General features: G+C 39.4%; 1 protein-coding gene and 1 long non-coding RNA gene across 3 annotated transcripts in view; one reads left to right on the top strand and one right to left on the bottom strand.

Annotated features, from left to right (window-relative positions):
- The window catches only part of colgalt2b (collagen beta(1-O)galactosyltransferase 2b), a gene marked incomplete at its 3' end in the record, with an annotated part of 28,247 nt that extends 5,816 nt beyond the window's left edge, over positions 1 to 22,431 (bottom strand). The window contains 5 exon segments of the mRNA XM_014002887.1: positions 602 to 806; positions 895 to 1,029; positions 1,727 to 1,844; positions 1,963 to 2,073; positions 22,107 to 22,431. Of these exon segments, the coding sequence (XP_013858341.1) occupies positions 602 to 806; positions 895 to 1,029; positions 1,727 to 1,844; positions 1,963 to 2,073; positions 22,107 to 22,342 (805 nt within the window).
- On the top strand, positions 22,374 to 23,091 carry LOC106513861 (uncharacterized). 2 transcript variants are annotated; one of them, XR_001309837.1, is made up of 3 exons: positions 22,374 to 22,457; positions 22,618 to 22,780; positions 22,991 to 23,091. It is a non-coding gene; the product is annotated as an uncharacterized LOC106513861 (long non-coding RNA). The 2 variants fall into 2 exon arrangements; XR_001309836.1 differs by lacking the exon at positions 22,374 to 22,457 and adding an exon at positions 22,461 to 22,552 and having other exon boundaries at positions 22,658 to 22,780.
- The last annotated feature ends 91 nt before the right edge of the window (positions 23,092 to 23,182 follow it).

Here is a 23,182-nt window from a genome sequence, read left to right as displayed (position 1 = left end):
ACACACACACACACACACACACACACACACACACACACACACACACACACACACACACACACAGTTCTGTAAATATAACCTCTTGATCTAAACATTTTAAACAAACCCAAAACTACTTGATGCTTGTTTTTTGTCTTACATTCACACAAATTGGTCATTTACTTCATCTAAACTCTGTTTTATCTTAATTGCATAATTTTTATACTTTTAAAAACTTTTCAAATTAACTTGTTAGTTTAATCCAGCGTTCTGTAAGTGTCTTTCTGTTTCCATCTGTTTATGTTTATTTCAGAGCTTTAATGTGTTTATTTGGTTTTCAAGCACTCATCAGGCTCTGCACTGCTGACTAACAGGAAAGTGTACTTTATGATACCTGTTGCTGATTACCCACATCAAGCACAGAAATTTACTTTTACTGTTGTTCACGAACGTGCACACGCTCAATAAAAAACACTTTCTATTCTGCCAGATGTGCACAAAATTTACAAGAAACTGTTGTACAACAACACACACATGTAATTAATAATAAATGCAGCTAATGAGCTGCTGATGATCCTCTGTTTTTTTTTTTTTTTTTTTTTTTTTTTTTTGTCAAACTGACCTGCTTGACGTGCGGAGAAGGCAAACACCATGATGTCGTCAAACGCCCAGCTGTAGTCTGGGTGAGGAGGGTAGAAGGTCAGGTCCCGGCTGGATTCACGCCGTAAGTCCACCAGGAAGGTGCTGTGGATCATCGGAACAGGGAAGCAGCCGAGTCTTTTCCACTCTCTGATTGGCTGGTAGTCTGGGGTTCGCATGTAGTAWCCCTGGCGGGGAAAGGAATTTTAGGAAACCAGGATTAATCACAAACTCTGAATAGACAGACCGATGAATGGATTTCAGCCCAAACTGCACCTGGGGGGTGATGCCACACCAAAAGTTCGAGTAGAGAGAGCGAGACTCCAACATGGGAGCCACCAGGGTCAGGTTCTCAGCCATCAGCAGGTTCAGCACTCGAGGGTTGGTCAGCAGGTTGTCACTATCAACAAACTGAAACAGAGCAGGATCTCAGGAATACAGCTTACTTTTTAAGGAAATGCAAACGCAAAAATGAGAAGATCTGATGGGTTTTCATGATTAGATTTAGGGGTTTGAATGATTCACTAATCAAGTTCTAATCTAAGGATCCATTCACCTGCTCATGGAGATCAGTTATACATGAAAAAATTAATAAATGAACACTTACACCATGATGAAAAACTCAAATCCCTTCAGTACCTTTCTTTTTCAACAGTTGTCTGTCCACTGGTCTTTATAAACATGCATGCAGCACCAGGATTATGCCACAGGTTGAGTCAAATGTCTCAGAAACACATTTTAATTTCAGGAACAAAAGGGAAAAGGAAATATCTGGACTGCGTAGAGTGTGGCCTCTGTGGGCCTCRGTSTAGATAGGCTGCAGCATCTGAATTGAGACACAACAATAGCTTAAAAGATATGCCACCTGACCCATTACCTGCTGGAGTATTCAGATATTTCATTTTCAGTTTTCTTTCTGAAATAATAGGGTTTCCTGGGTCTTTTGACTTATTGTTTATAACATTCACCTCCTTATCCTGATGACTTCCTCATGCTAATATCCCTTGTTCTATTAGTTYAATTGTTTAAAACAGACTGTTTATCAACTGTTAGGCCCAAATGACAAACCCTGTAATGTATTGTTGTACATTAATGTATTTGTTGGTACCAGGATATAGTCGGCCCATCTTTCGCGTGCAGCCTTCAGAGCCGCCTGTCTCAGCTTCATAACGTGCTTAAACCTAGAAGGAGGCCAGTGTTTCGGGCCCCATTCATCTGTGTAGGACCTAATGCAAAAATCGAAGAGTCACTTAAAGTATTTAGACTTCAGCAAAGTTTTATGGATCAAATTACATAAGAAAAAAATAATACAAGAACAGACTGAGTTGATTATTCATAACTAACCTCGGCTCCTCCATCGGTCTCCACTCCACGGAGTGATAGACTTGCTGGGCTTTCTTCAACCATTCTCTCAACATGGCAGTGGTGTTGTCCACATTATGGTCTGTCGCTGCCCTGTAATACCGTCAAGGACAACATGGACAGTCACTGACAGCTTAAAGAAGAACATGCTAACGTCACGTCTAGCTACAGCTACAGACTGGTGCTACAGAAGGCAAGCCTCAGTGTTGCAAAGTCTCTTTGCTGTTAAAGTTGTTGCAGTGCTGGAGTGTGGACAAATTCAGAAGAACCACAGAGCAAACAGAAGAGTTAAAAATAATGAGACAGGTGCAGGCACGCTCCAACCCCTCTCTACTGAACGGCTGCTACTTTTGTTTGTGGACAAAATAAATAAATAAATAAATATCGGAAAAGTTGGCAAAAATAATCCCGCAGGTATTCGAAATTTTACAATTTGAATGCGAACTGATGCATCAACCAAGCAAAACAAATAAGGCCCCCGTTTACACATTCAGACACTTGTATGGAAATAAGTCAGGATGGGTGCAGATGCTGTGGTTTTCACTGTGTTCCTGCAGAGATTTCCACCTCAGCTCGACTCAAAAGGACACTGTGACCGCTCTGTGTGAGTAAACGTGGTAATGATCAAAATGTGCAGGAGGAATAAAAACCTGAAACAAACCACTGTACTGCCCGTCGTGAGGCCACTGTTTTTCAGGCATCACAGAAATAAACATCACTTGTCCCTTTCACTCGTCAGACAGTCATACAAAGACAAATGTCAGCAGTACGTCAGGCAGAAAAGCCTGATCTGGAGKGTGTGCATGCAAACACAAACACACAGACTCGGTGCTTTGGATTTTTCCACTGCCTGCTGTAATATTCTTTGCTGCACTGTCTCCAAAATCCCAGCCACTTTTTGATGTGATGAACAAAGACAAATGCACAGAGGATATGCACACAAAGTCTTACAAGCAAGAAAGAATAGCTCAGTGTGGAAAGCAGAAAGGCTCCGATACTTTTGAAATTAAAGCTAAAAAGTCTTGTTCCACAATAGCGAGCTGGGGAGCTGAAACCACACGTGTCACAAGCCCTTTAAAGACCCTAAAGGTCACCTGTATTTTTCCTCTCTTTCTCACGAATGGTTCTTCTACTCACTTCATTCAGTGTGCGCTCCTTCCCTTTTTTCTTGCTTTAGGCAAAAAAAAAAAAAAACAGCTGCTGCAGCTGAACCAAACTTATCTGTGAAAAATCAAGAATCTGCAGCTTCTTTCAAATTCAATTCAATTCTGTTATTTTATAAACGGCACCGATTCTTAACAAGTCATCTTAGAGCACTGTACAAAACAAAACTTTCACATAAATTAGAAAATGCTGATTAGTAAAAGTTATTTAAGGGAGCCAACRATTTTTGTCAAATCTTCACTTCAGGGTCAAGACGGTCAGCCATCTATTTGCCTCGACCAACTGAGAGGAAAGATACAAACACAGAATCCTGGTCCAGGAGTAAATCCACTGGAGTATTTAGTTAAGCTTTTATTAGAAAATAAAATCAAAGTCAGTGTGCATCTTCATACAAAGCAGAGATAGATATGATGATAMAGCTTTGTGCATGACAGAAATGTAAAATAATATTTGTTCAGCCTAAAAATAACAGATAAAAGCCAAGGTTCCCTCTTCTCTTCCTTCCATACCTGTTTCACCTTTTGTCTTGCCTCATGCTGTTTCATTACTTCACTTGTTTGAAGTTTACAGTAAGCAGCAGACTCATTATTTTGTTGCCTGCAGCTCTGGGAATGGACTTCCTCTCTCCTCTAAATTTATGGGAAGCATCTGTCCAACATATGTGTCTTGAGTCCTCACCTACACACCCACCGCTACTTCTCACTGCACTTCAGAGATATTCTTCCCTTGTTACCTTATCTCACATCTCACACAATCATCTAAGCATTTTTAATCACATTTAGGTAAGAAATAAGTTGTGTTTTGATTACTGGTTTATAACCATGTACCTTCAAATAACACAAATATGTACAAAGATTTKCAGCTGGTTTGACATTAGAGTTTAGATTTATAACCAGAGCCAGGGCCAAAATTACATGCCTGATGGTTCAGTCGGGCTTGGGTGATATTCTTATAATGAGTATTCTTTTAATAAGCCTGCAATAGCATAGAGAAAACTAAACGAGAACGCACGAACTAAAGTTGTGTTAATCTGTTTATTAATCTAAAGAGAGGAGTAGGTAGTTTACTCTGTTGAGGACAGAAAGTAAGGTGTAGAAGTGAAGCGCAGCACACTGAACATTGACTCCGCTCCTGTTTGATTTGCTTAAAAGTCAGAAATGTTGGTCTAAAAATGAAAGCACTAAAAGTTTACTGTATTTTTTTGTATAATGCAAAAATATGTAACCGCAAAAATCATCCAGAAAGTTGGGGAGTCATAGCTATTATACATGAGAGTAAGTGTTGAACTTTTTCTAACATACTCCCACAATAAACATTGATTTTCTCAAATATAACTAAAATATTGTGTCACGGTGGATAAATTGTCATAATTTCCTCAGCGTATCAAAAATAACATCAGGTGTCTTTTTTACACTGGAGTCGGAGGAGGAAAACCCCACCATTTATTTTATTTTTATTTATTTTACTTTTTTTATTTTGTTTTYTTGGTAATGCGGAGATGAAAAGACATGGTCATCAGTTGCACATTCGTGTGCTCAATGGGAGCAGATTCGTAGCTCTTAGAAGCTGCTCATTCTTACTAATTTAACAACGGGCTCCTGTTGTCAGATCAAACCAAAATGTTTTTAACGACATGAAGCTCACACTGCTCCTCCTCTGCAGTCTTTGCTCCACTGCCAAAAATCACACCCACAGGTGTGGGCCAACGCAAGGGCTGAAAAACTCTCAAGTCTGAACAAAATTATGGACAGCATTATGTATGGGATTAGATTTTTTTTTTAAGCTTTCTACGCTCAAAAAAATGTAGACTGCAATAAACACGCATAAATATGGTCATTAAAATATGTCACAGTTCAAGCCTCCAATTACAGTTGGATTGGATCMGGCTCGGACACAATGTCTATGGGCTTTGGGCCTGGTCATGTCATATTTTTTATGCCCGATCTAAACTTTATTTGACATCACCTGCTTCATATTGTTTCTTTCTTGTTTAGCTAAGGTGTCTAGAGGTGCAACGTGAGGTTTGGCACCAAGGTGTTGGCAATAGATCTCTGGCATCCTACATAGGCTGAAGATAAAGACCTGGCTTGTTCAGACTTCACAGATGCTCTGGTGGAAACAGCAGAGTTTACGTACCTTCCTCTCTGTGCTCTGTCCACCCAAAGAATGTAACAGGCATGGCACGAAGGTGACCAGTGTATTTTCATTACATTGACTGTGGTGGAATATGTAACACAAGGTTGGGATTTGACTGCAGCGCAGAAACCTACAGGGAAATTTAGAAATACACTGGACCTATTATATACTTTCACCTGAGTATTAGTATTTCTTCATTCCTCTCCCTCTGGTAATTATCCTCTATAGAAAATGGTGACAGATAGTCTGACCTGACCTTAAACACAAGGGACTTGTCTCTGAAACTGGTCCTTTTGGGTAAACACTGTTCTGACAGAAGCCAGCAGGCCAGTGTCAGCTGACTGTTGATTCAATAAACATCTAATATTATTGCCCAGAATGACTGTGAGTTGCATGCAATTAAGGAGCAAGAATACCTCTTTGAGAGCCGACCACTGATGCCTTTAACACTTAATAACTACGCCTGTGTTTGGGTGTCTCTTGAGTCCCGTGTCTCTTGTTTCTTGGCTGACGTGGCTGAGGAGGTGGGGGCTGAAGGGGCAAGAGATGAAGAGGGTGAAAAGGAGAAAACTTGAAGGGAGGAGGCGTTTGAGTCGACAAAACCTCCTGATTGAAATTCCTCACAGCTCTGAGGGTCAACAGAAGTTTCAGAAGCCAACAGAGTTGCACGGAAGTGTGATGTTCAACGTTCATATTCAAGAGTAGAAACAAATGGGGRAAAAAAAGCCCAGACGTGACTGGTCTTTTATGTTGAAGTTAAAAAGCCATTCACCATTCAGACCTCTATTTTTTACAGTTTGCTGAAAATTTTCCTTGATTTGAGGTCATTCTTTTGGTGAAATACAAATGAGAAATATGGGAAAAGATTTTTTATGTCTTTATTCTCTCTAAATTTTATTTTCTGTGACCATTCRGTGGAAGTTCAGTAACAGAAGGGATAACAGATAAACAGAGATTGGCTGCTGTAGCTCAGTGGTCAATGATGCGGTCTTACAAACCCGAGGCTGTAGGCCATCCAGTGTAAAACAATTGCCAAAATGTTAATGCAAGTTTGCTAACTGTGGGGACAAAAGAAGAGCAACTACTAACAAAAGAGATATGAGAGAGCAAGTAAAATGGAATGAAGAAARATAGAGGCATAGAAATTTGAGAAATAATTAGAGAATGAGAAATAAAAGGATCTGAAGGACTTTGTGTTAGGCAGTTAAATTGATGAGGAAAACAGATTAAAGGTGATCCAATTAATGCTTATAGTACATGGTCTGATCATAAAGGCAACAGGTCCAGAGGAGAAACATAAACATCCCTCTCTCAAGCAACACACTCCAGCTTCACCTGGGGGACCCCAAGGTGTTCAATTCAGTTCAATTCAATTCAAAAATACTTTATTGTTCCCAGAGGTAAATTAGGTACCCACTGTTCCCATACCACAGACGGCCCCTCCAGTGAGTTCTGGTTCTGCCTAGGGGTCTCTTCCCAATGAGACAAACCTGAAAGGGAGGTGTCCAGGAGGCATCCTTATCAGATAAACCAYCTCAACTAATTAATTTATATGTGAAGGAGCAGCAGCTCTACTTTGAGCTCCCCCGAAATGACAGAGCTCCTCAACTTATCTCTGAGACTGAGCACAGCTACCCTGTGATGAAAGCTCATTTTGGCTGTTTGTATCCAGGATCCCTTGCTTTTTGTCATGATACACACCTCATGACCATAGGTGAGGGTTGGAACATAGACAGGCCAGTAAATCGAGAGCTTTGCCATTTTACCCAATGCTTTCTTCACCACTACTGACTAAAGCAAAGCCCTAAGGATGAGGTTCCCATCCGTCGATTCATCTCTCCCTCCTGTCCAGCCAGAACCGAGAACGAGCTCAACTTTGTGCCGAGACTGCAGACCCAGCTCCTGCTTTGGTTTTACAGGGACTGGATAGTCCTTAAAAGCAACCCTGATACCCCATACTCCCACAGCACCCCTAACAGAATGTCTTAAATTACACAGTCATAAGCCTTGTCCAAGTCCACAAAACACATGTAGACTAGAAAACTATATTCACATGACCCCCTTAGAAATTCTGCAAGAGTGAAGATCTGGTTCACTTTTCCACAACCAGGACAAAGCCACGCTGCTCCTCCAAGGTTCAACAATTGATCGAAGTCTCCCTTCCAACATCCTGGAGTAAACTTACCCACGGAGGGTGAGAAGTGTGATCCCACGATAGTTGGAACACACTCTTCAGTCCGCCATTTTAAAAATGGGACCCACCACATTGATCTGCAGCAGGCATACTAGTCCTCCATGCGATGTTGAAGAGACATGACCAACATGACGGCCCCACAGCATCTAGACCCTTCAGAATCTCAGGATGACTCTTATCCATCTCATGCACACTTCCTCAGTGACGTCTACCATGGTAATGGACTAGTYTTTCCCCAAGTCCTCAGACTCTGCCTCCTCAAAGGTGGTGGATGGATTAAAGAGATCTTCAAAGTGCTCCTTCCACCGCTCACAATATCCTCATCCAAACCAAGCACAGCCTGGCCTGCTTTCCTTTTTTGAGTCATTTAACGGTTTGCCAGAACCTTATTGAGGCCAACAGAAAGTCCTTCCTCATGGCCCCCTTAAATTCCTCCCTTGCTCTTAAGAAACATTTACTCTAATATCTTTCTTTTTATTTTTTTACTCTCTGCTGCCATCTTTTAAACTCTGAGTTTATTCCCAGCTATTTACTCCTCTCTAGGTAAAAACACTGATGAACAGGATGCCAGTGTGTTAGTGCTCACCGAAATGTGCTGCCAAGATCTGACAATGCTTCTAAAAGTGTTCTGAAACACCTGAAGGCATCTTAACAAGAATTCACAGAGGTGAAACCAAACATGTCAAGAACCATTCTCACTTCAGAAGAGAGAGGAAAGAGAGGATAAAGTCAAAAAAGGCCTGTAAACTGAAGCCTGTTCTACGTGTTTGTCACACTGGCTGAGAAAACTCCACAATAAAAAAACTTTCCAGCTTCAGGACAAAGAGGAATAACCTAGACTGTTTATAGKTTTAGCTTCAGGTGCATTGTCTTATCTTCACAATAGACTGGCAAATGTTAGGCCCTGAAGTCACCATGTTTTTAAAAATGGTCACATAGCAATCTTCTAAAATAACACCTGATCCCCAGGTGTGAAAAATGCCCTGAGGCAACACTAAAAATTGTGTCTCCAAACGTCTCAAGTTAAGACTGAACACACATAATTAGACCATGCATCACATAATGGTTCTTTACTGCAATGAACACGTATCATACAAAGGCTAAAATAAACTATAGACACTTTATTTGTTCCCATTTTAGTWGCACTGCATTAAAATCAGCGTCCATTAATTTATTTAAATTGCTCTCCTTTGTAGATGTAAAACACTACTACACTACATGAGTGCAAAATATATGTTTTAACATTAAACTGATGTAATGAAGGAAAATTGTTGTTTAATATAACCAGCTTAGATAGGTGGGGTCAGAGCAGAAGATCAACCAGGCAACACTGACCCTGGAACAGATGAGGTGAAGTGTAGAGACCTAAGGGGCTAAACAGGGTTAAGGGTTAGAGCAGCTTGGCAGAAATGGAACTTGAACTCTCAACCTTATGTTCAGTTACCACCACTGCATTGGTTATGACTATATTTCCTCAAAAAAAATTGCATCATGAATCACCCCTCTCCTGGAATGACCTCTTAACCTTGAGGTTATGTTCCTGAACAAGATTAAGATTTATTGTTCTTTAACAGGTAATCATGAAGACAAATTATTCTTAAAATTTAAGGAAATAAAACATTTATGATATTAATTTTTCTTTAGTTCATTGTTGTYRTACATGACTGATGTCAATATGATSTGAACAGTTGTCACTGGGTACTAGACTGGCCTACCTGCAGTCCAGACCTGTCTCCCATTGAAAATGTGCAGAGCATTATGGAGCACAAAATACAACAACAACAGAGATCCTGGACTGTTGAGCAACTGAAGTCGTTCAWCAAGCAAGAATCAGAAAGAATTCCACTACTAAGCTTCAACAATGTCCTCAGTTCCCAAACACTTATTGAGTGTAGTTAAAAGGAAAGCTGATGGAACACAGTGGTAAACATGACCCTGTCTCAACTTTTTTGGAACGTATTGCAGGCATCAAGTTCAAAATAAATGAAAATTTTCAATAAAASAAGTTAATCAATTTGGTCATTAAATATCTTGTTTTTGTAGTGTATTAAGTTGAATATAGGTTGAAAAGGATCTGCATATCATATACCATTTGGGGTGGCCGTGGCAGAGTGGTTAGGGGAGTTGCCCTGGAACCGGAAGTTCACCGGTTCGATCCCCAGTTCAGTCTTTGTGTCCTTGGGCAAGACACCTCACCCACCTTGCCTACTGATGGTGGTCAGAGGGGCCGGTGGCGCAGCATGGCAGCCTGCCCCAGGGCAGCTGTGGCTACAATGTAGTTTACTATCATCAGTGTGTGAATGAATGATCCAAGAAAATTGTAAAGTTTCTTTGAGGGTTTAGAAAAAAATGTATTTTCTGTTTTTATTTATGTTTTACACAATTAAACGGAATTGGGGTTGTACACCGTCCTTTATTTCAGTATATTTGTTGCTTATCTGGACAATATCACTTTAAGTTTTTCGAGTTTTGCACCTAAAACTAAGCATCTGTTTAAGAACATTTAAATTTTATCAAAAATGAAATGTGACAGCAAAATAGAGTTCCYGTACTGACTGCAAGGTCAGACATGACAGACTTACTCTGGAAATTATTGGGTGATCGAAGGGTAAATGGAAAAACAGRATCTGAGCCAGAAAAGCAGAGCAGAACATGTGTGACAGAACGCACATTGAATAAACAAACACATGAAAGGTACACAACAGGGCACGCTCCTCTCTGAAACAGAACATCTTTGATAATTAAACATGTTTCATCAATCACCACCAGTGCTGTCATCTAACAAGCATAAACAAAACTGCTCAACACAAATCATCCACAAATGTCCATGTACCATCTGACACACAACACTGCATCCTGATAATTTATTCCTTACACTTGGATCAAGCACTGTCCAAGAAAACGGCTAAACTCTTTGCACGACAGCATCAGGATCACTTTACAGTCCTCTGAAGGATTCCACAAAACCCAAACTATTCTGTCTGCTTAGAGAAATTTTGGTGCATGGTTTATAAGTTTTATTTCTTGATTACACACTTGCAAACAACATGTCAATCACTGGTAATCACAATTAATATTAACATGAGCATYTATCAGTATCTATAAACTCAAAATGGTGTAATGTGCTGATTTTTAGACTCTAGCAATTAGTTTTCTAAATGAAGCAGCACAATACTTTTATGTGTGACTGATTTCATGAGATGCAACCCAACAAATGTAAAAAYGAACAGTTTTCCACAACAGTTTTCAGGAGTTTTTAGATGTGTGCAAATGCTGCAGTTAGTCAGGAATTTCTCATTTTCAAACTTGGCGTTTTGACTTTGAGGTGCACAAGTACAAATGGAACAAACCAGTAAACAACAAACATAAAGCAAGTTTCCAAACAATGTTAAAAATGTTCCCATGTTCACAGAACAGTGTCTACATTTATTTCATTTATTACCTGTCACCCCATAAAAATAAATCAGCAAACCGATAATAAACATGAGTTTTTATTACTTTTAGCAGGAGCCCATGGAAATTGAGCTTTCTGCTGTAAGTTAAGATTCAGTTTCAGCTGCTAACTTTTGATWTTAAGATTTTTTGAGATGTACCTGTAATAACATTTTCCTTAATGTCATTTTTTTGTGTGTGCTGCTTGAAAATTGTTGCTAGATCCTTCAGTCAGCATAAGAAAAGGCTCCAGCCCAATTTCTGTGCTGTTAAAGTAGCAGTAATAGTGGTAGTAGTATCACAGTTGAAAACTCAAAATTTTAAAAAGAAATGTGAGGAAAATGGTCAAATTTTTAGTTGTACTCTCAATAATTCTGASTGTTTGCAATTAGTAAGTCCTGGGGCCATGTTCTAGGCAGCCATTTTTTTTCATGTGCATGACATGCAAAACAATGGAAGAGCACTGCATTCACCAAAAGAAAGAACATAGACGCCTGATCTCATAATTACGAGATCCGGATCTCATAATTGTGAGAAAAGTTATGGTAAATTGACTGAACTTATAGAGCGCTTTATCAAGTCCTTCTGGACCCCAAAGCGCTTTACACTAACAGACATTCACCCATTCACACTCACATTCACACACTGATGATGGCAAACTACATTGTAGCCACAGCTGCCCTGGGGCACACTGACAGAGGAGAGGCTGCCATGCACCGGCGCCACCGGACCCTCTGACCACCATCACTAGGCAAGTTGGGTGAAGTGTCTTGCCCAAGGACACAACGACTGAAATGGCTGGACAGGGGATCGAACTGGTGACCTTCCGGTTCCAGGACGACTCCCCTAACCACTCTACCACAGCCGCCCAATTTAGAGAGTCATAGCTGGCCTATACAGGACAAGTGGACAATGGTATGCTTTTACTTCCTCTTAGACATGAGACACTCAGAAATTTTGAGTATAATTAATGTGGATGGCATTAATATTAGTATGTCGATATTGTGCAGGTATCTTAAGACCTTGGGGTTGTTCAGGCGAAAAGCCCACTCTGACCTGCTGGAAGTCGCTTTCTTCCGAGTACAGGATACATCATGATTATAAGTAACTACATCTGAAATGCACCCAGTTTGGCTTGGTGGTGTCCCAAAGAACTGTCCGGTGTTACATTACATCCTGTACATACACACAGAGCRCACACTTGGTCCTATTTCAACCCTGTGGCTCATAACTTTATTAAACTCTGGTGGGTAAACTATATACAGCTTGTGCATTCAGCATCACACGCTAACATGTCCGGGTGGAACATAAACTCAAAATAATAGTTCCTAYTGTTACATTCGGTATCTTCTGAAAATCCTAGATCCTCATGGAGTACTCCTTTTCTCTTCTTCAGGATCTCGTAATTATGAGATTCACATCTTGTTATTACGAGATAAAGAGTTTTTTTTCTTTGGTGAATGCAATGCTCTTCTGCAAAACCTTATTCTAGGCTGTGCACATTATTTTGTTTCCAATCTTTGCCCATAATGTACCAACTTCGACTTGCTTGGTACTCACCTTGGCAGATGTCCCCCCATGTTTATGATTTAACCTACTGGAGTGCGTTTTTTAAACGAAACTAAGCAGATTTTGACCAGTTTTCTAATAATAGTAATTACTTATCATCTGTGTGGTATGAAGACCTGGACCAGGTCTGTCACAGAAGAACCTCTGTACAGGTGTCAAAAAACATCTGTAGCACTCTTAAGAAGRGTTCAGGATCTGCAACAACTTTAGGACTATTTCGAAAGAAAATGTGTCAAAGAGTTAAAGACTGCCAGCCTTTGGGACTTATGGAGGACCCATCCAAAGACATTTTGAAGACTCCTTCTCAAAAGTCTTTGGTTAGTCTCTCCTAAAAACAATACWTTTAGGTGACAATAAGCTGTTGAATTTGGCAAAACACTTCTGAACTGAGAGCTTTTTATCAAACCAAAGCACTATAAAAGTRTGATTTACACAGAATTTAACTGCATGACTCTCCAGCACTTGTCACAATAACCTCAAAATGTTTCTTTGACATCTCTGAACATAACTCACATCTCTTTAGGGCACAATAAAACAGCTCCAGGACACAAACGCATTTAAACGTCTTCCTTTATGTGACAGAAGCTGCAAAACACAAGTCACATCCGTCAATGAGGCATAAACTACATATTTAGGCAACAATGGAAAATTCTTAACCAATGCAGTCATTTTTTTGCCTCTAACTTCTAAGTAAATCATCACTCTGTTCAATTCAAATAAAAAACAGCCACATGTTGCTCTTCAGTTTGCCAGTTTCTCCATGTCTGCATATCGTTTTAGTCCAGAATGAAATGTTGCCACAAAAATAATACTGATAATACTAATAATAACCTGTTCATCAAGTGACACGCTACCCAAAACTATATTGTATCTGACAAAAAAAGAGTTTGGTCTGAGTGATTTTATAATAAGTAGTAAACAGACAAGAAAAACAAGAGAAATCAAGTCTTTGGATAAAGTCCAGTGATGTCATGTTTCCAGTTAAAATCCAGCTTTGACCTGAAGCTCAGGTCCTGGAGAAGCAATGCAGCCCAACATGAACAAACAAGAAGAGAGAGGAGAAAACTATAAGTATTTCGATTGACGTTTTAAAAGCATTTTGCCAGGATCATAATTCATTTTTGATGGATTCCTCCTGTAAGTCAGGAAAGGGTTAAAGCTGGTAAACTACAAACTTAATCCTTCACTATTTTCCACATGTTGTTATGGTTAATCCCTCCAAAGATTTTCTGATGCTGTTCAGTTTTGTGCATTTATATTTTTTACATTATTTACATTTATAGCCTGTTTCTGACAAACTCTCCTCATGGAGCAGCATGTTAGAATGGAGCTCTGTTCAAATGGAAACTCGGGGCAGATTTAGTTGAGCTTGTGTGGGAATGCGGATTAACCAACTGCTTTGCCCTATGGGTAGTTCCTAATGTTGACCACCTTCTCTCTACCCAACTACCCCCTTCTTTCTAATGCCTCACATTCTTTTGTTGGCTAACAACAGTGTGAGAGCTTTTCTCGTTCCTCTGGGACGATCCTGTAAATCTGCACCCACTTTCAGAGGAAAACTTCAGCAAAATTCACTGAAGATATCTGTACAATCTAAATACCCTGCGAACTCAAAGGGTTCGTCCACCTTCATGAGTCAGAGTCTTTCCATGTTGGTGCCATTTTATTCATATAGTAAGTTTATTTACATCAGAACAGATGACCCATATTAGCAAAAATTGCCTCCAGCCCACACCTAATGTCCTCAAATTAAAACAAAGCTTAGAGAAAATCAAAGAAAACCAGCAACTTTAATTTRTTCTTGAAGCAAATAAAAATAAAGTTTAAACCTGACACCTTTAATGTGCAAATTGAAAATGTTCTCAACCAAAATACGATTATAGTTATTTTTCCCAAGACTGTAAACTCAATAGTTGCCAGGGCAAAACCAGAATAAACATTTCTTTAAAGGGATTACTTGTAAGATTAGACATTATTTGATAAACATTTATTTAAACTGTAAAATAAAAAAAAGACAGTAAAAATTCTGTGGGCTGTTTAGCTTTTCTAAATTAAAAAAAAGTTATGTTACACAGATGGCGACATTTTATTAATGATGCAAAGCATATTGGGTAAATGATGATGTTCACTAGGTGTTCCGGTGCTGATGATCAGGCTTTTTAAATGAAACCAAAACGTGTTGAAAGAGAAGAGAATGTAGAAATGGCTCAGCCTGAAACTAATGATGATGAAAATAATGATAGAGGACAACAGAGCTGCTTCATAGATGGAGAACCTCAACTTAGCCTGTTAGCTTTAATGTTAGCGCTGAACTATCCAGTATATATACATATATACATACTGTATATATACATAAATATTTATAGGGGTGCAACAATAAATGTAAATAAATAAATAAATAAATAAATAAATAAATGTACCTGTATCGAACTGTTCAATACAGTGCTATAGGTTCAATACACACTTGTATCGAACAATACAGATTTTTAAAAGTTATTTTATGAACTTGTCTTCTGAAGATGCTCTGTGTTGAAGGATCAGTGGATCTGTGTTCGACTACTCCACCTAGGCTGCATTTTTGAGCACAGATCCACTGAGAAACTTGATGTTTCAGCATAATTTAAGCTGAAATTTAATTTAAAAACAGTACCTTTGAAGTTAAAAAAAATCATAAATAATTTCAATAAATTACAAGTTAAAATGGGCATGGAAATTTCTAATATTTGGATCGAAAAAATATCGAACCATGAGACTAAAGTATCGAACCGAACCGAATTGTGAATTTCCTCTACTGTTGCACCCCTAATATATGTATATCACAGTTTATTAATTTATTAATTTATTTATTGGGAGGTGTGGGGGTGACAACTCAACTCTCCTTTTCTTCAGGACCCATAAGTGACAAACTTGAAGCGTGAGCTGAGGACCAGCCAGACTTCATTAAGGTTTGTTTTTCCACCGAGGACCCTGAGCAGAGAACCACCACGATAGGCCTCCGGAGCTTAGGCCCACGCTGCAACCAAACCAAATAAGCTTGGTCCAAGTACCCACTCCTAACTACAACCAGATGTCTGCCCTCTACTAACAACCAGAGAAAACACACACCTCCTCTGTGATTGGCTGAGAGGTAGACCCAGCTGATCAGTGGAAGCTGTCATCCAAAAACCAGATGTGCAGACAGAGAGTAGAAATTACTCTCAGAGCTCCAGGCAGCACTGAGAGGTGAACAGAGCTGAAGTGCAGTTTTTAAAAGAAATATTGGTAGAAAGGAAAAGCTGATTCCAAGAGAGAGAGGACCCCGGACCCCCTAAACAAATAGAAAACTGATTCTCTTCATTCAGTCGAGTGAATATCAGCATTCAGCGTTTTCCTGTTGTTGTTTTTATCACTTTCATAAGGTTCATTAAGTTGTGTTTTTTCTTCAAATTTTCTTTAACGTTGCTCTTTTTTTTGTCTTCTTCTTCTACTCTGTAGCTAAAAAACAAAAGGAGCAAAACCCTAACTAAGAGATCAGTTTGTGACGTCTCACACAGAGAAATGTGTCCCAGACACCTCAAAGAATAACAAGCCTTCAGGGGCTCTGATGTGGTGTTGCCAGAGGTGGTCCATGCATGGGCCAACACCACATAAACCAAAGGACAGCTGGGCCAGTTGTAGCATGCCATCTTAAAAACAGAGCCATCAGTGCCAGACCTGGCCCACATCCTGCTGACAAACCATTCACCAGCTCCAACTTGACACCACATCTGGTCCACACCGGTCTGCTGTGGGACGTCCAGGGTGTACGTTTCAAACAACTGTTGACCAAAAGCACAGAACAAAGTAAATAAAACCTTTTTTAAACTCTTTACATTTCTTAATTGTTATAATTTGTATTTTAAAATAATGATTTAAAACATTTATGAGACATTTTCCCCTTAATTTTCCTTCAGCTTTCTGAGACACCCTAAAGGGCCCCTGGCAGCCCCCACTTTGAAAAAAAGCTGCTTTAGAAAGTCAAAACCAAGATGGCTGCTTTACTTATGTTCCTGTTCATCACAAGCCCAGTAAAACCCTCATAAACTGTAAACAATAAATATTGAAATGAAATGCAGCAAATCGTTTGTTTATCCTTAGAGTTTTGTTACATTTAGCATTCAGTCAGCATTGTTCTCTAAACTTTAACGTTTCAGTTTCATCATTAAAGTCGTTCAGCAGCTTTCACATCTATGGAATATCTTCATACACAGTTTTATGGAACTTTATTCAGCTTTTGAACCCACGACATCACACTTCATTTTTAAGGCTGATAAATGAAAACTGGCCAACAGTAAAGGTGAAATTTAAGCAACCCAGTCGTGGGTGGGTAAACACTCTGATTGTCTCACTGACAGAAATAATGACCAAACTCTGAGGAAACCATCAGGTAACTGGAACTGAAACTCTAAAGCAGACCCCCAGCCCACCTCAGACTTGCTCTTAAACCTTCATGATTTGTGATTTTATTCATTCTGCCTCGTGTTGCTGAGTCATTACCTGAAGACCTGATTAAACTGGTTTCTGACAGTCCTGTTGAGGAGAGACAGAGACAAAGACAGAGATGAGATGATCAGCAGGACTTAAGGTGAGGGTAAGAATACTAGGTATCAGCAGAAATGATAACACAGCAGCTAAAAATGTTAATGTTTTTATGTTGTATTTCTGTACTTTAAATTCATTTGACTTGTTTCTTTATTGTTGTTTTATCTGTTCATTTGACTGAATTGTGAAGAACGTTGGTCAATTTCTGATGTTTTTATGTGCCATATAAATAAATTGAGATCTTCATCTAAATTTAGCAGAACTGTAGTTAAAAGCCAAATGAACCATTAAAAAAATACAAACAAAAAGAGAGAGTCAGTATGCTGAAGCAAAGTTTTAAGAAAACAATGTCTTTAAAGTAGGGATGTCCAATAATGTCGGCCTACAGATATTATCGGTCCAATATAAGCATAAAAATATAAAATCTCTACATACCAGTATCGGGTTTTTTACTGATAACAAAAAAGCCAGATTAATTAATGCCTGGATTTGACCAAAATGTGTTCATAAATGCTTTTGGGCCAGAAACGTTCACCGGCGCAAGATTGACGACATCATCAAACTGGATTATCTCAGGGAGAGCATGATCCAAACTATTGTTTGAGACAAAATGTTAAAAATAAATATGGCACTTTTCCCATAACTTCAGTGAAATAGTTTTTATTTTGAACAGACAATGGGCCTCATGGAAGAACCGTTCGTACGCACAGATTTGTTCTTAAAGGTGCAGTATGTAACTTTTCTAAAAATGTATTTTTTACATATTTGTTCACTCTGTCACTATCTCCTGACAGATTGATATTAGACAGGTAAGCTATGGAGGAAAAAAGAGTCCTCTTGCTTTTCCCGGTGGTACTACAGGCTTTAGANAAGTTATAAAAACTGAACAGTGCACAGTATTTTTGCAGTCTTTGTTTTACAGTTGAAGTTAATGCTTGTCAAATATAATGTTGCATCTTTTTTTTAAAAAAAAGATAAATGTCTCACAACACAATATTTTTACAGAGCAATCATCTTATTAGTATGCATGCTTATTGTCTGTCATTTTGAGAACATTAATTAGGTCAATATGGCTATTTYAGAAATATTGCCCAGATCTGATCAAGATGTGTGTCTATAAAAATAATGACAAAAAGCTAAATTTCTTATAACAGACAGAACAAAATGATTTACGCCTTTGAACCTTATTTTATTGTAAAAATCAGAACACAAGGCTGGATGTAATAAAAGACAACAATGGACGAAACGTGCCTTTTTAAATCCCAATAAATCTTTGTTTTTCTTAGATTTTATCCTTCATTTGCTAAACCACATTGTTGTAGTGACGTCCTCACAGGCTTAAAATGTGTAAAGTGTATCCAGGGTCTTTGAAATATGGAGTCATTCATCAGTCAGATAATAACCGACAAAAACATGACAGGAGTGAAGTGCAGGCTGGGTAAAGAGCTATGCACTTCTCAGTTAAAATATAAAATTACAACAAAACTTCAAGTCAAAGGAAACTCTTTTTTTCAAGAAGGCTTTTTTATAATCATTTAAAATGTCAAATTGCAATGATCTGAGGAGCTCCGCACACTGTTAAAGCTTTAAACAAGTGGCTTTTAATTATTGTGAATTATTTTTCTGTGGTAACAAACTGTAAACATGCTACGGCTTCTCTTTAAGGCGATCCAACATTTATTGGGTGGTCTGGCCTTTTCTATTGAACATGTGACAAAGTCATCAAAGTAGCTCAGAGTTAAAGTCAGCTGAACATTTCAGGAAAAGCCAAGGAAAAGGACCAAGTAGAAAAATTATAATGCATTAAATATGTCTGAAACCTTACTCTATTGTAATTTTACCAGCATTTCTCTGTGTTAACCAGACTTTATACTGGGAATGTGAAGATTAATGGAGATTATTGTCCTGAAATATGTGAATTATCAGTAGCTTACCTGTTGTAGTCTGACTGGATTAGCTCATGGCTAATCTGAGTGGTGCCAAAATAAAACAACTTTTATTAAAGGTCCAAAGGAGCAGGATGTCATCAGTTTCTCATATGATTATTCCATTAGAATGTTTTTTTTCTTCTTTTTGCTGCAGGAAGTGCTACAGGTAGCTGCTACTGCCTCTGTTTCTGTGTAAATAACTGTAATRTGAAAGTGAATGTTAAGAAGTGGTTTATAAAATAAAGAATAAAGAATTAAAGTGGGTAGGATCTTTTTCATTGCCATGTATTGTACAGATTCGTATCAGCTGCATTTCAAATTACACTGCGCTGAGCCAAAGGTTTGCAATTAAAAGATAAATTATATTGTGAATCATATCATGTTTTGCTGCTGATGTATTTTTAATCAAACTGCTGTCAGTGTATAGAGATAAATATGAAAAGTAAAGGACTTTTAATGACCACCACATCAAATTCTGGTTCTATATCTGTAAAACGGATTCAGTCATCCTTGGTGAACATCTTGAATTGACCTGACTTCAAACTTTAATCACTTAGATGTACGTCTCTAAGTTCAATCAATACTAGATATTTTGCTAACAAACAAACAAATGCACACAGGCAGAAACATTATCACCTGCCTCTCACCTTCTGATGGCAGGTAATAATTATCACCCTACATTTAGACCAGAGGAGCCCAAAGTGGGGCCTGCGGGCCAAATTTGGCCCGCCAAGCCACTTGATTTGGCCCACCAACAGTTGCCAAAGTTACAAGGTTGTAAACTGTTATCCTATAGGTAGAAACACAGTATTTCCATTGGTCAAATGCCTATATAAAAGGGCTGTAGTGAAGGTAGTTTTCATTCATGATGCTGACATATCTTTGATTTATTAGGATTAAACMTGAAACATGAAACGACAACAAGAAATATTTAGATCAGATTTAACCCCACATGTAGATTTGCACACTTTATAAGGCCACAAAAACTCATATTTTATCAATTTATGAAATGTCCCATGAGCCTTTGCTACTTGAGTGTATGGCAGACTTTCTCCAAGTGCACAAACTAAAACAAAAGAGGGCCATTGCACAGCTTCATCGTTAAAAATAAAGGACTTTACTTTAAAAAGGCATTTGTATTTCATGTATTATATAACTGCATTTGGCCCGCAGCCATAGATAGATTTTCATTTTGGCCCCTTCAGGGAAAATGTTTGGGTACCCCTGATTTAGACAAACACCGTTAGTAAATAATGACGTCTAAAATGGAACTGATCAGAAATGCATCTCTGACAGCCAGAGTTTGTGTGTGTTTTCATTCCTTAGTTATAAATTTAGTGGTACAAACACAACGAGTGGATACATAAAGTTATGTCCCTGTGTCAGCAAACTGATGATGGAGCTCTTCCTCACAAAGTCAAAGCTCAGCCCATTTAGCATTTTGCAGTGAAGGTACCTACCTGAGCACCTACAGGCTCGTACAAACAAGAYGTTCACCAAAAGAAGGCTGGGAAACAAAACATATAGCTGCCCACCCCCCAACAGGAGTTTTTGAGACATATCTCTGAAAACTATGTCCCATGAGTGGTTCAGATCAGGTTGTCTGTGCACAACTTGTTATAATCATGTAATAAAGCAGGATTATATGTTGTAGTTAAAACAGAGAATCTGGGCTGAAAACAGYATAAATGCTCTAATAATAAGTGCATCATTATTTCCACCATGTGTCATTAAACGTTATCATATCTACACTAAATATGCATTCTATTATTCCTAAATGACCCTTGTGACAAAATCCTGTTCACATGATAAGTTTGAGTTTTATTACAAGTAGGGTTGGGCAATATTGGCAAAAAAATTAATCACGATTAATTTTGGTGTTTAGCCGATAATGATTAATTTGATGATTAATCCCCTCGAGTCCCTGGACACTCTTATGTCTTAGTCACATGACTAATTTAGTGGGAAAGATTTGCTCTTCATAAAAATCTGTTCCAAACTGTGTTAAAACTACAGACTTCAGGCTATACATCACATTTTAAACTGTGTTGATAGATAAATAAATTACAGAACTTTTTTTAATGTTCRTCAKATTTGAAGCAGAGAGGAGSAYCRAGYGGACTGACCRGGGAAATATCCAGTCACTCTGCCTGGTGGCATTAATCGTATTAATCCTCAAGTGCCAAAAAATAATCGATTAATGTTTTTCTGATGATTAATTGCACAYGATACRATTATGTCCAACCTTAATTACAAGCAACACTGGAATTACCCTTGAATAGTAAATAAGTTGCACTAGACCTTAAATAGATTTAAACATTAAATTTAGTGTTTGGTTTTATGTATTCACATTAATATGTCCTCTGGTCATAAAAAAAAACTTTACTAAAAAGTCTTTTGTTTTTATTCAAGATGTCAAATGGTAGACCTCAGATGCCGGTCCTTTTAGACCTGCAYGGTCTAAAGCAGGGCTGCCAGTCCTGGAGGACCAGATCCTGCATGTTAGAAGCTGCTCTGCTCTGACACACCTGGTTTGAATGAACTGGTGATTATCAAACTTCTGCAGAACCTGAAGAGGTGATTTAAACACTGATTAAGGCGTGTTGGAACAGGGGAACGGGTAAAACATGCAGGATTGTGACCCTCCAGGACCAGGATTGGACATGGTCTCCCGGACAGTTTTTACAGCTGCCTTCATGCCTCATCAGCAAACCTGCAGAAATCTCTGATTCTGCTCCTGATTCACAAGCCTGCAGAAACCTTCAGCCWGAAACTCCACTAACATTTTACACACGACTTCCCGGAACACGTGCACGTGCCAGCTGTTGTCAGACTCAAAAGTTTTCTTTCATCCATCCACCTGCAGGCTCTCCCTTTGTGTCTGCTTTCCTCCTCCTCTGCAGGAACCTCACCTGCAGGGAGGGGGAGCCCAGGCCCCGCCCTTCCTGCTCTGATACCTGGCAGGCCTGCTGCTTTAAAGACTCGTTTCCACGTGATTTTTCTGTTCACACTGCACTGCTGCAGCAGACAGGTGGTTACAAAAAAGTTCTGACAACAACAGAACTTTTGATAGGTTCACAGGAGAGAGAGAGAGAGAGAGAGAGAGAGAGAGAGAGAGAGAGAGAGAGAGAGAGAGCCCTCACCAGATGGCGGTGCGCTCCTTCGGGTACTCCAGCCGCTCGATGCAGCCCAGGTAGTGCGGCAGGCTGTGCGCCGCGTTCCGAGCCAGGATCGCGATCATGACCTTTGGCGGCAGCAGCGAGGACTCGGGCTGGACCTGCTCCTGCACGCGCGTGACCAGCTCCGACACGCGGCCGGCCACCAGGGCCACCAGCGCCGCCCACAGCACACCGACTCCCGGGGCTCCCACAGCCCGCATCTTGGCTCCCAGATTCCGGCGTGACCCGCTGCCCGGAGTGGTTCAGACTGGAAAGAGGGAGAGGAGAGGAGGGGAGGGAGCCACGCTGCTGTGGAGGTGGGAGAGAAAGAGGAGGGTGGGTGTATGTCTCTCTCCTACCTCTCTTTACCCCTCCCACACCCTGCTGTGCTCCCTTCCGCCYGCTTTTAATAAGCATTACCTCTGCAGAACGTAAATGCACCTGATCCTGAATGAAMGTTTTATTCCTCCTGTTTGTCGTCTCTTTAATTCTGCAGAAACTTTCTGATCATTGTTTCCCCTCTCCTCGCCCTGCAGCTGTTTGGAGGCTGCAGCACTGAAGACCATGAACTCATCAATTCCTGGCTGCTGCACATTAAAAAATAAAATCCTGTTTCCTATGCACCAATGCAGCAACACTTCTCATAGCTACATGCAGAGGTATATAAAGTACTAAAAAACTGATTAAGTTTTCAATGTTTATATTTTGAATGCAACAAAATAAAAGTCAAAGTTACAATTAAAAAAAATACCCAGTAAAATTAAAAATCCTCAAAAAATTACACAACGTAAATGTACTTCTACACCTATAGTCTTTCTGAAGACTTTCAAAGTGATTAAGTTGCTTTTTTTCCCTCTTTTTCTTCCCAGTTCTTGCCCGAAGACAGCATGTTGCAGTTAAAGGCACAGTGTGTAGGATTTGTTGTTTTCAGCGACATCTAGTGGTTGAGTGGTTGAATCATCCTCCCTGGTCCTCCCCCCACCCCCACCCCACTCTTCCAAACGCAAAGGAGTTGCTACGGTGTCTCTCAGGTGTCAAAAATCTTTGATAATTCCAACCAC

Source organism: Austrofundulus limnaeus, unplaced genomic scaffold (assembly GCF_001266775.1).
Source record: "Austrofundulus limnaeus strain Quisiro unplaced genomic scaffold, Austrofundulus_limnaeus-1.0 Scaffold15, whole genome shotgun sequence".
NCBI classification, from domain to species: Eukaryota; Metazoa; Chordata; class Actinopteri; order Cyprinodontiformes; family Rivulidae; genus Austrofundulus; species Austrofundulus limnaeus.
Note: the sequence above shows the minus strand (reverse complement) of the source record. Positions and strands in the feature narration are given on the sequence as shown.